This window comes from Etheostoma cragini, chromosome 14, assembly GCF_013103735.1.
Source record: "Etheostoma cragini isolate CJK2018 chromosome 14, CSU_Ecrag_1.0, whole genome shotgun sequence".
Taxonomy (NCBI): Eukaryota; Metazoa; Chordata; class Actinopteri; order Perciformes; family Percidae; genus Etheostoma; species Etheostoma cragini.
Window position 1 is genome coordinate 3,589,598 of NC_048420.1, and position 13,775 is coordinate 3,603,372.

General features: G+C 41.1%; 1 protein-coding gene and 1 long non-coding RNA gene across 4 annotated transcripts in view; both read right to left on the reverse strand.

The window, feature by feature from the left end:
- kiaa1522 (KIAA1522 ortholog) overlaps positions 1-13,775 on the reverse strand; it is a 39,118-nt gene that overhangs the window by 7,228 nt on the left and 18,115 nt on the right. For 2 of the 3 annotated variants that reach the window (XM_034891954.1, XM_034891955.1), the window contains one exon: positions 30-188. In XM_034891954.1, the coding sequence (XP_034747845.1) occupies positions 30-188 (159 nt within the window). Of the gene's footprint in view, positions 1-29; positions 189-2,339; positions 2,462-13,775 lie in introns of those variants that run through there. The other variant, XM_034891956.1, reaches the window with a different exon arrangement.
- The window catches only part of LOC117956746, a 7,312-nt gene continuing 6,030 nt past the window's right edge, over positions 12,494-13,775 (reverse strand). Inside the window, exon 3 of the long non-coding RNA XR_004659354.1 lies at positions 12,494-12,650. This is a non-coding gene — a long non-coding RNA (uncharacterized LOC117956746). The remainder of the gene's footprint in view (positions 12,651-13,775) is intronic.

Genomic DNA, 13,775 nt, shown 5'->3' on the forward strand with positions numbered 1-13,775 from the left:
TTTTGAATATAGATAGTGCTGTGTCTGACCTTCCTGCTGTTGTATCTTGAGCCCTTCCTTGGCCTCAGTGTGCAGGTCCTCCAGGTACTGTGGCCTGCTGCCCTCGATGAAAACATTCTCCTGGTAGTGCTGGGACGTCCTGTAGTGGACGGTCAACCTCTTCTGGTCTTCATTCCCTTTCGGGCCAGCTGTTGGTATGGTGGAAGAAGAAAGGGTTGGGGAAAGCAAAGGAGAAGACTAATGTAAACTTTTGTTCTTGAATTGAACAGCAGCTTATTAAACTTCTTCCTATTTACCGTGTATCTGCCGTTTTGCTGATTGTTTTTTATCTTTTGACCAAAAACACCACACTTTGTTTCTACAAGCCATTTAAACCTTTGTCTTTCAGCAGGTACTGCCTTGTCCTCGTCGTCAAACATTAACCAAATGCAAAAAGACTCAACAGGTGTCCACTTTCCACAACATCTATCAGCTTTACAGTGAATCCTTTACACCTCGACCTGTCGCGAGTGTGTTCTTATATGTGCACGTTTGACGCAGCACATCAATCTCCTCAGCTGAGCAGTTTAGTTGGCAGACGTCCCAGTCTAACCAGGCTCTCAACAGTAAACTATTGCCTGGCTAATCTCCTTCAGTATCTATCTTCCTTACCAGGCCATGGAGGATTAGATAATCTGGAGTGTCTGTGTGTAAAGATGCCACTGGACCCCCTGTTGGGGGACCTCCTGCATTGGAACTGGAGCAGGCTCTCCTTTCAGAATGACTTTACTCAATGTCAAAGGACAGCCAACAAAAGTGGAGACTTAACAGAAATTTAAAGATTTAAAAATAAAATTAACTTCTAGTCATACAGCAATAAATATAGGAAAAGCTGGCAGGGCCAATGGAAGCAACGGCCCAGCTGTAGTTCACTTATACTAAACTTCAGTGTCGATGATCAATAATTTTATTTCGGTTAACATACGTGAAAGAAACAATTATTTCACACAATTTGCAGCTATTTGTAGCTTACCAAAAAAGGAATCCAAGGCTTATTTATTCCTATCCTATAGAGTTCAAGAGATGGTAAGCTTCATATCTATTTGCCTTGAGTATGTGCACACAAACAATAGTATTTGGGGATTTAGGAGGTGGAAGCCATCTTGTCTTAAATACTGTTGCACATTCATATTTGATGTGACAACCAGGGACAGTATGAGAGGAGAGAGAGGGAGGAGTCAAACCCAGGCCCGCTGTGTCGAGGAATAACCCTCTATATTTGGGCGCCTGCTCTACCAGGTGAGCTACCTATGCACCCAATATAACTTGTTTTGTTAATTAGTTTTAGTTGTATGCTTTCTTTTGGCTGTGTGGGCTATGTCAGTTATTAGCTAATCAGAAGTCAACGCAAGGTGTCCACTTTCCCTACTTTGTCACTCTCAACACTGTGGCTTTCAGTTTCACCTGGTAAGGTAACACTGTGTGGATGTACATACTGTACATGTTTGTGTGTGTGTGTACGGTAACAGACACTACTACCCCTACCCCCTCCGCAATCACACAAGTGAGGCACACAATGCCCACCACTGTGTGTGGCTGTGGGAAATCTTGGGTCATTGTGAACCTGGGACTGTCTGATGAAACAGAGACAAAGTTCATTACAAAACTGCCATCCCAGAGTGCATTGTACCAGCATTTAAGGTGTTGTGCTCTAACTACTGGTTGTAATTTTGGAAAAGCTGCCCTTCGTGAGACTCCACCAGACCCCTGCGGGAGGTTTAGGGCTTTTGGTCGATTAAGACGACCGCCAGAAAAGTCAGTTAAGCCCTTTTATCTCATTAGATAGAACCCCTAAATTGCCGTCAACACTAATTCTTGCATGACGGTTTGTCTGAGTTTGTGAGACAGACACAATGAGCAGCATGCAAAATCAGCAACTGTGGGGCGGCCTCTAGCTCCCCCAGTAAGAGCATGCGCCCCATGTAGGTCGAGTCCTTGGCAGCGCCATGGGTTTGAATCCAACCTACGGCCCGTTGCTGCATGCAATCCTTCTTTCTCACCCCTTTCCTGTCCGTCACTATCAAATAAAGGGACTCCCCAAAAAAACAAAACAACATCAACAATTATAGAAGCAAGTCTTTACACTAACTAACTTACTAATCCATCACCCCATAACCTCAACCATGCTCACACACATTTTAGGGCGTATAATGTATTTGGGAAAAGGTCAGCTCAACTCTACAAACCTCAATCAAAGCAAAGTTAAAGAGTATTACTGTCCAAACCAGCGTTCATCTCTGTCAGCAGCCTAAAGCCACAGCTACAGCCTGCCAACGACTGCCATGCGAGTCAGCACTCACCCTTCTTCTTGAAGACAGACAGCAGAGAGTGGAGGCTCTTCTTCAAGAAGACCACCATGCCTACACCAGCGCCATAGCAGATACAAAATCCAAATATTGTGGTAAAGGCAAATTAGTCCAACAAGTCCCACAAAGAAGATCCCAATGGTTTGAACTCTACGGATAGAAAAATGATAGAGGAAGAAAAGAATTTCTCTGAGAGCCGGTTGTCTGTGAGTGACTGTAGGTGACCTGTCAGAGTGAGAAGCTCTCTCCTCCTCCTGCAGAGTCTCTGAGTGACTCTGGACGGACAAGTATACAATAAGATCTGCTTCCAGCAGAGCAGCCTGTCCCAGCTGCCTTATCCCTGAGTCGGATACCCTCCTCCCTTCCCCCTTCTGCTCTCTTTCTCTATATATTTTGCTCTGTTGCTCACACTGGCGCCCTCCATTGCAATTCTCTATCTATTGTCAAGTACAGACCCCCCCACACACACACACACTCACCCAAAAGCAAAACAGCTGTCAAAGTCTGGCTTTCAGGACGCATCCACCCAATATAGAAGAAGCACACGTGTGATTGTGTGTATGCACACATCACACATGTGAATGCCAAGAGCCTGGAAAGATAAATAATTTAACAAGATAAACAATTTTAATCTTGTGACGCTTCATATGTATCTTAAGACCCCCTGAGGGAGTCCGACCCACAGGTTGGAACCACCTTTTTAAGGGTTTACATTGAGTTTGTACTGTTTGGTTTGTAATTTAAAAAAAATTAAACCCAGTATGTAATAGTGTGAAATACTACCTTGATAATTACTAACATTTTAACAAATTGTAATACAACTTAAAAGCCAAAGAAAAGATTCTTAATCCAAATGCATGGAAAGTAAATCACAGAACTAGAAAACTGTTTTTTTGCATTAAAATATAACAGAATTGTAATAATTTAGACAAAAAAATATCAAAGTTGTTACTTTAAATGAACTGCATAATCCTGCTTCTGCCATTGAAATGGTTTTTTTTAGGCAATTGTGCAGCACTGGAGCCTTTCCTCTACTTTATTGTTAACTATTCCAATTCTGGCTATAAGAAAAGCTAAAACTACACCATTGATATACTTTAAGGTTATTTAGTTATATTTGTCATTGTCCTGTCCCTAATGAAAGCCTTCAGCACCATGCATCTGTCTGACGCTCTGTCTCATTATCTAAGGGCTACAGGGGCTACATTTGACAGTAGAGGTTGTGTCCTCACAGTGAAAAGCTAAAAAAACTATTTCAACGTGCTGTAATGCCTAACCCTCTCCACTGCCTCACTTTCTCTCCCTCTGTCTCTGCCAATCTCTCTTCCTTCACATCTTTCTTTTCACTGCCTTTCTCTTCCTGTCTGCCCCTTTGCCTCATAGCCACAGAGGTCTAGTTTGAGTTATAAATAGCTGACAGCCTCCGTTCATCATTGCAGCTCTCATTGCGTGTGTGTGTGTGTGTGTGTTTCTACACGCCTACTTATGTTTCCTGATAAACTGCAGAGGGTATGAAATATAACACAGCTAGGAAAAAAAAAAAACTGAAAGCTGATTTTGTGCCAAAGACAACGATGCGCTCTGAATGGATGTTTCTTTCCAAGTGAGGATGCTAAGCTTCTCTAGTGAAGAAAGCTCCACCCCAATGTTCAGGGTCAGACTGCCCAGCCTGGGGTCCTGCTGTTCTTGGGTTCAGCCTCGGGTTGAGAAGTGGCTGGAATAAGCTGAGGCATTCAGGAGAGCAGATTTAGACATTGGAGTCATGCCAGAGGATTAACTCCGCCAGTGGCTTAACCTGTCCATCTCTTTACCTTACACTCCCTCGCCCTTGACATTTATTCTCCCCCAAACAGCACTTCTAACCTCAGTCTCTTGCTTAGAAATGTTGCTCTCATTTTACATTTTACTCCTTGTTATTTTAACTTTACACCAAAGCATTGCGTATCCTCTGCATGATGTCACTCAGGCGACTAAATTAAACTAATTAGCTCCTAATCCATATTTATTTGTGTAAAACAGATTACTAATATGGGACATGTGGGAGCCTTCATGTGCATAAGAAAACAACCACTTTGTTTCGCAGTGATCTAAAACCATGCCTTTTCTTATGAATCCCTTCCACACCCAGTCCCCTCAATCAGACCTTTATCGAGTACCAATTTTAGCGGTCTCTGGCCCAGCCTGTTGAATATTGATATGAGGGGTCTTGGTTAACAACAGGAGGGTACCCTCCTGTTGTTAACCAAGACCCCTCATATCAATATTCATTAGAGGGCCTAAAGAGACACCATCTGGTCTTGGGAAAGAGGGCAAAGGGAAGAGAGGGGCTTCAGATGCCTTTGATTTAGCGCACACAACACACCATTCCACTGCATAAGCAAAAAAACATTCACATGTGCATTACAATGGACAATTACTTCATGCTAATGTGGATTTTGTGGAGAGATTGTATAAAAAAAACAAATATTCGATACACTTACAATAAGATAATATTTTAAATCAAGTACTGTGGCTTTTCAAGGGCTACTCAGACGCTGCTAGACTAACAGTAAAGGACATATTATGAATCAACTGAGCTAGACTGTTGCACTTGTCAGCAGGTCAAACTGCATGTTGAAGGACAATCAGAGTTCAGGCAGCCAACAACACAGGCTTGTTAAAATGTCAAAGGCCAAAGACATGCACCTAATTAGTAAGAGTAACATTCAAAATAATGATAATGATTTGACATATAATTCTCTTTTTTCTGATTTATGTTTCATGTTGTGAATTCTAGCCAGTAGAAAAGAAAGTGAAGAGTGGTGCAAGAAAAAATTAAGAAACATGAATACAATATTATAAAATGTGCCTTTGAATTTAGAAGCTCCTTAAAACAAAGTGACCTCCACATAACCACAGCGGGCAGATCTCAGGGATATACACTGCTTACAAATAGAAAGAAAATCACTTTATGTAAAATCCTTTACAAGATAACCGGACAAGACTGACCTATTTCATAAAAGGCAAATAAGTAGGTTTTACCAGTGCAGACACAAACTTCTCTGAGGCGACACATGGATACGCCGCTCTACATCAACACTGTCATTTCTTATACACACATATAACTTCTTGCTCCACTAGAGAGTGCTGTATCAACTCTGACTCTGTCGGGGCTGCCAGCGATGATAAGGCATAAAACAGCAGGTCATTCGATGAGAACATTCATTGTAGATACACAGGGCTAGTTTATACTGATGACGGAAGAAAAAGCAGCTAAATGTAATATATGGCTCCCAGTGGACTAACCAAGCCCAAACTCTAACACACGCACCCATGCACTTAATGGAAAATGTAATACTGTGACCACATGGTGAGTATTAGCTCATCTTATCCTCAGCTCATTCTCTCATTTGTTGCACAGGGGAGGAATGATGTGTAAACGGAGAAGCAGAGAGAGAGAGAGAATAAAATAGGAATAGCTGTTCAGCCTTTGTCACAAGTTCAACATCAGTATCAGGTTAGCATTCAGGCCACTGGGTCATGAGAAGTACCAGGATTTCCACTTCATGCCCGACTAAGCTTGAAAGCAGCCAATGTGTGTGTGTGTGTGTGTGTGTGTGTATTAAAGGATGTGAGGTTCAGCGCGTACATGCTGGTTAAAAAAAAGTGTCTGGGGGGACATGGGGAGGCATGGAAAATGAGAATGAACAACAAAGGTAAAATATTGATCGGTCACAATGCAGTCTGTGTGGAGTGCTGATTAGGTGTAGTAGTCTATATCCTTTGCCAGGAGCGGTTCTAGGATCAGTCCTTTAGGGGGGATGAATATATGTATGTATTTATAATTATAACAGAGGATAAATGTAAAGTACTGAACATGTGAAAAAAAATATGAAAGTCCCTTTATGGACTACCAGAAGCAAATGAAATGAGGTGTAAAAAATCGCATTGAGGCACTTGAGAGGGTAAAGTATAAAAAGCCCTTAATATCTTTTTGTAATATCATTAAAACATGCCAGTCTGGTGATCATTGTGATTGCCAATTAGGAGCTGTGACCCTGGATTTCTCTTGTGTTTCTCTATATTCTCCCCCTCCCCTGTGTGTTCCTGTTCTCTCCTGGATCCTAAATGCTTCATCATTCACACCTGCCTTCCATCAAGTTTATCAATTGATTAGTCAGTCTGGATCAAAGCGGGTACACTTCCAGGATAATCGCCTGACATCCGTTTTCCCTCTCTGCGTGTTGCCTCAAACTCCGCTCGCTTTGGGAAATAACAGCAAAGTTCAAGCTGGCAAGCTGGACCTTAAACCACAGCACTGTGGAGATAGGTCGGACTAATGCTGCGTTCCAGGCAATCCGTAACACAAGTTTTCACAACCTTCTACCTGTGAAAGTGTCCTGGAACGGCACTCAAACCCATAACTTACTACTCATGAACTAGTGCCAGATCGTTGTACTCCCAGTTACAGTTTTTGACGTCGCAAGCACACGAACAACAATGTCGACCCCTGTTCATTCTGTACAGACGCCGGTGATAAACAGTGAGAAATGTAAATAAATAGACAAAAATAGGCAACATAAAGTAATTCCGCACACTGTAGTCAAAACAATACACATACAATTTTGTACTACTACAGGTTATGTTTATCAAATGAAGCCCAAAATATGTTGGCGAATAGAAATTGCTAGTAGCCGCTAACGCTAGGTAACGTCGGTTAGGTAAAGCGGTAGGTAGCCGCTTGCTAGCTAACGCTAACGCTAACACTAGCTAGAAGGGTTTGTGGTGACTTTGCCTGGAACGCTACAGAGCCGTGAGTCGTGACTTGAATTCATAATTTACGGACTAAAAACAGTGTCTGGAACGCAGCATGAGCTCCAGTATCGACCCCGGTCCTTCAGACACTCATCGCAAGATCAGCTACTGTGCTACCTTCCAGGCCACTCTAGTAATTGTGTATAGTTGTTGTAGTTGTTTTTGGATTTGCCTAATTCATAGCCTTCCACTTCCTCTGCCTCCCTGCTCTCTCATCTGCATCTCCAGCCACAAGTCCTCTCTACCAACACTCTGCCAGCAGCTTTATTGCTTCATATCCCGTTCTCCTCAAAGTAATTCTCTTTTCATTCATCACTCCTAAGTTTGTGTCTGCGTTTGGGTCTCTCTGAGGAATAACAACAGGGGCAGTGTTTCAGGTCTCGGGTACACCTGCAGATAGGCTTCCCCTTAACACAATGTCACAGCTGTGGAAGAACGCGAGGACAACAGGTTCTTGTTCAAGACAGAGGCTTGGGACTTCCTCATCCTCTGTTGGTTTTCTTGATGTATCTGGGACATTTAGTGTAAAAATGCTGCAAATTATCTGCTTAAATGCCATGACTTGAACACAATGCTCAACAAAATCCAAATCTGAGTGGAAATGTGTGAGGCTGAAGAATGACAAGATAAAAATCAACAATATGTTAGTTCATCTTTCAAAACTTTCCAACTGCACCTTGTCTGTGACTCTTAGCTCCATGACAAATTATTTAAAAATAAAATAAAAATATAAAAGGTTACATAATTTCTTGAAACAGCTGGGCACTGGATTTGTTAGCAAATGTTACTCAAACAGGATTTAATTTGTTGGAAACTATTTTTAGCTGCAGATGAATACACGTTTGGTGCTCTAGTGAGTATTTACAGCAGCAGGGCGGTGCATGTGGGATTGTTAAAGATAAATCACTTTAACCGTGTTAATGGTAAGGAAGGAACATGCCACCCAGTGCAACATAGTGTGGTGTGCTTTCATAATGTTCAGACACAGAGGAATGGTTTTTGCCTTTGAGTTGTTGAAAGTGAAATATAGAATATCACCAGCCTTATGTGTTACACTAAACAGCATTTAGGGATATATGTGCATATAAAGTGGTGTATTTGTCTGCTGACCACAATGATTGGCTGCAATGTCTTTCTCCCCCAGCTGCTCTTTCAATCCCTTTGGATAGAAGTAATGAAACTGCCAGTAAAGGAAGAGAGGGTTAAAATGTGACCAGCATTAAACCTTGCGCACACACACACGTGTAAGCACGCGCACAGGTGTTATTATTCAGCTCGTTGCTGCCCCTGATAAGGCTCCCACTGGTGGACTTGAGTTATGAGCTCGCCTTCATTGAGTGGTGTAGTATTAACCAGGGGGAGAGAGAGGCAGGCTAACCTCCATCCTCTCCTCCATGCACTTATCTAGTGGAATATGTAACGTTTCATGCATCTTGGTAAGATAATGTCTGCCACCATCTGTTCAGGGGGCCTGCACAGAATGAGATATTCACTGTGACTTCAGATTCATTTGTTACTGTATCTGATGACAGCTAATAGTCGTAGAGGGAGCAAAAAAACAAAGATACATAATGTCAAATTAAAGATGATGACAACAGGAGTGGTGGAGACAGAAGGGCGGAGGCATGGGGAGAGAGACGGAGGGAAGGGCCAAGTAAATAGAACAGGGAAAGACATAAATCACTGAGTACAGTAACTGTCACTACCCATGGACCACTGCATCTGTGATTTCCTCTGGGTGGGGTCACAGAGGGAGTGAGATAAAGAGGGAACAAGAAAGGCTGTTGAAAAGAGAGGGGGTTGATTCGAAATGGCGAGGAGAACAAACGAGGGCAAAGGAAAAGAATAGACGGAAACGAGTCACTGTCACAAATTCTGATCCCCCTGTTATCTTGTGTGCACATATTGTGTGAATATTATGCTTCTCCACTATTAATTGGATTATGTAAAACTATAAAAAGGAGATGCCAGAGGTAAAACTCTTTGTCACATAAATATGTAAGATAGAAAGCTTTGATAAAGTTCATGTTTCACAATAGGCAGCTTAAAAGTTGGTTATGATGAACAAGTAAAACCGGGTCAAGGCAAGAATGTAGTTATACTTTTTTTCTCAAAAAATTCATATTTTGCCTACAAAAATATATATGATTTGCCTAAATTGAGAATTTAAATATTCACATCTATGTGTGTGTGACTAACATTTAAAATATTATATTTGTTATTAACTTATTTTTGTGGGTTATTAAGAAACTTCAGGACCCTCTGTAAGGAAATACACACACACATGGTTAAACTAAGCTGCCACACCCACTGTGCTTAAAAATAGTAACTTTCTTTTTGTCATCCCTCTCTCATTCTCTCCCTCCTGTTCTTTCTCTCTCTGACCGATAAGGGGATTGTGTTTTTTTTCCCATGGAGAATGAGCTGTTTTTCGTCGTCTTGTTCCAACTTGACAACTTCTTTTTAGACAAACTGCGAGCTCTGCAAAGACTGATACAGAAGCCTCACAGTGGAAACACAGTTTATCCACTGTACACTGCATTCATTTACAGTCTTACCAAGATGATGAATCTATTTGTTGCCAACTGGTGTGGGAGTGAAGATAGGAGTCTTCAGGGTGACCTTGGAAATTAAATGGTTTGGAGACACACAAAGGCCTTGTGACAAAACCAACCTGAGAGATTTCAAGTGCATTCTGTAAAATCAATCTGTCCTAAGTTATTTTGTATGTCCAATGCAGTGTCACAGAGACTGAACTAGAAGCAACAACTTTTACATGTAAATTAACTTGCTTAATTTACTTAAGTAACACCAGCTAGACAACAGCTAGAAAGAGAAAGAAAGGCACAGGTCCTGCAGACTAGCCGAGGGCATGTCTCTCTAATGGTAAATTAACTCATTTAATATGACTGATGAGGTAATGAGAGAGCTGCAGCTTCCGCATAAACTCGGACAGGACAGGATAGGAAAGGACAGGACTGGACAGCACAGGACAGGAAAGGACGGGGTGGGACATGACTGGACTGGACCGGAAAGGACAGTACAGGACTGGACAGTACAAGACTGGACAGGACAGTACAGGACTGGACCGTACAGGACAGTACAGTACAGGACTGGACAGTACAGGACTGGACCATACAGTACAGGACAGAACAGGACAGGACTGGACTGGACAGGCCTGACCCCCTCAAGTCGGACCTAATATCCCTAATCTGAAACGTCTGGGGATTCGATCAGCTCGAACAAACTTTAAAAACGCAGTCTTACCAAAAAGTAGTAAAAAATGTCTTGCCATACATAGTCTTATGTTCAAGTTTGGAATTTTGCAAGTCATGGCATGGACTGATATTACTTAGGTTAAAGTAGTAGTTTGACATTTTGGGATGTTTGCTTACACACGGCCAAATCAGGATTAATACTTGGAACAATTGAATTTGTTTTAAATAATCTAATCCACTGCTGGCAGAATGTTGTTGAGCGTGTCAGTAAACTGAAATTGCAGCTGTGCCTTTTATAAAAGTTTTCTTTATGCGTGTTCATCCATGTCCTGCTTGCCCGTAATTTGAAGTACTTCCTCGTACTTGCTGTACAAAGTTTCTTGGATTTACTGAACCCTCCTGATCATCTTGTATTTCCAGACTTGACACAAAACTCAGGCCGATGAATGCCAAACCAAAAGATGTGTATCTCTCCACTGTCCCAGTATAAACCCTTTGAGGACTAGTTTATCACCGTAACATTCCACTGAGATAAAGACGTCTAAAGAATTGTTCCAAATTAAGCAGCTGTTCAAACTCCCCTCCTGCTTGTCCCTTTCTCAAATGCTATAATGATACAAACTCCAAAAGGTCACAGTTGGGTTTGTCCCATTAACAAATCAGAATGTATGTCCGGTTTTGACTTTTTTTAATTTAAACCATAATGTAATTCGCATCATGTCACGTCCTTATAATACATATAGTTTTAGAAATGGTACAAATTGACATTGCACATTTCTGAGAAAATCATTCTTTGTTCTTTTCTGTACTCTCTGGACTATCTGAATTAATGTCATGTTACTCAATCACAGATTGCTGAAACAAGGGGATGGATATAGAAGCTGTTGGAAGATATAAAACTATGCATTTAGGATGAAGTGCTCCCTCTGTCACTACAAAAATTTGGATGCTTTTCCTCAATATCAAGTGTGCTGATGAGGTGTTAGGAGCAGAGTTTTGATGGAAAAAACATCTGCTGACGTCCTAAATGCTGAGCTGAGAGGTACAAGTGACGTTAAGGTCATTTTTATCTTGGTCATTCGAATCACACTGAACACATAAGGCCTGAACAGATGCACCCTGTTTTCAATGCACCACACATGTAACACAGCCAGTGAAAGTACTAGCTTGTTCCTCAGCAATATAAGTGCTACAATGTGTGCGTGTGCGCGAGAGATATGCAGACGTTGAGGGTTGTGTGTGTGTCCTGCCCACAGACCATAACATCTCATTCTGCAAATTGTTGGCCTTCATTTAAGTTGCAGAAACACACTCCCCCTCATCACTCTTCCTCTGACAAATCCCATTATGCACGGCAAATGAACTAAGCTTCGCTTTCGTAAACAAGTCAAAACCATTTGGACTCAATCAGTGTGAAAACACTTCTAAATCTGCTGAAAAGACGACAGCGTGTCAAGTGAAACGGCTGCCAAATGCTGAAGTACAAACAGTGGCCGAGGTTGGCGCTGGCACCATGGACACCGTCTGCTTGGCACTCACGCTCCCAGGCAGAACCTCTTTGCCAACATGAGTCCAAGGTCTCAACTTAAGTTGCTGAGGTTAATTATAACTTGTGTCAAGTTTTACACTGATTGACATGACATACAATACAGTATATACATACACAGTGTACCTTTAAGGTGGAAATACAAATGAAATACAGATTTTGTTCCTGTGTTTGTCTGTAAAAGCAGGGCCAAAATTTGTTCTTGTAGCTTAAATGTGTTTTCGCGCATTTGTGTGCATGTCATGGTTACTGTCTGCAGTCTTGTATAAAGTGCTTGTAAGCAATACTTGAGTAAAAATACAAGTATGTTCAGCAAATGACTTTGGTAGAAGTTAAAGTTACCTTTCGGAATATTATTTGAGTAAAAGTCTAACTTAAGTATCAAAAGTAATTTTCTAATGTTAAATGTACTTAATTTTTAAAAGTAAAAGTAAAGAAAAACATTGATTATGAACGTTATTGTGGCTTCCTTATAGTAAAGCACAACATTCAGGGTTTTTGCCCTTTCTTTTTCAAAGTCTGACGCTCGTTCAAAGTCTGACATCAAAAATGAAAAAAACAGAAATATTACTTTGTGGGGGGGAGAAATGTAATGAAGTAAAAGTATGCATTTTACTTAGGAAATGTAGTGGAGTCAAATTGAAAGTTTCCAGAAATAACAACGACTACAAGTCAAGTACAGATACGTGAAAATACTACTTAAGTACAGTAACAAAGTATTGGTACTTTGTTAAATTACAACACTGACTGTATAAAATTTGTATACAATTTCAGCTAGACTTTTGGTCGAATCAATCCAATAATATTGATTTCAGTCTTGGTTTTTCTAACCAGAGACAGAACATATGTAATCATCGCAATTTAGTAAACCAGTTTCTTTTCTTATTAGCGTCAGAAAAAACTCTCTAAATGAGCACTCCGACATGACCAGCAAAAGCCATTTTGATTGATATAATTTCATTTCAGTGAGGTTTAATCCTAGATTTGATGATGCTTTCTTTTCCATCAACAGGGCAGGACATGCTAAGCTAAGCCTGTCACATGTTTCAAACTATAGATTTGACTCAGTGAGGATGGAAAATGAAGCCTAAAGTGAGGATTTTGTTCTAGTTTCAAAATAATTACAACAAAGTAAGGTCACACACAGGCCTCTGTGTGAGTGTGTGTGTGCTGTTTAATGGGATGATCTGATGATTTAATTCAATTTAGGTGGCAAAGCAGGAAGCCACTGGACTGAGCCCCATTACAGAGCAATGCAAACACTCAGTCCTTTTATTCAGGAGACAGAGAGATCCCTGACTCACTGTAGCCGCGGGGGATTTGAGCAGCGACATGGCTTGTACGTGTTGTAAATGTTACTTTAAATTTCACCTCATCTATGCCTAATTTTGAAAGTATTAGTATTATTAGCATTTTTTAAACTTAAATTTGCATTCACATATATAGCAGACATTTATTTGTTGTGTTTAATACCACCTGATGAAAGCAAGTTAAATACAAACATCATAAACATCTGGGTCTTAAGCTGCTATATCCTCCACTGCGTTCACCAGGTTGTCACTTGATGCTGAGCAGGTAGAGCATTGTGTTGTCTAGCTGATCTTTTTTTTTACTGAAAACAGCTGCCTGGAAACATGCCTAATAAGACAAGAATCTGACAGCTGAACAACCAAAACGATGAGCTGAAAGATAGAGCTGAGAAGATCTGCTTGTTGCTATGTGTTGTGGGTTGGGGTTTTTGTTTGGGGTTGTTTTCCCGTTTGGCCTTCCCTGTGTTTTTGTCCCGGTTTTCTCCCTGGGGCCTGTTGCACAAAACTAGGATAAGGGATTAAGCTGGGATATTCAAGTTATCCTAGCTAAATTTAGCTTTGA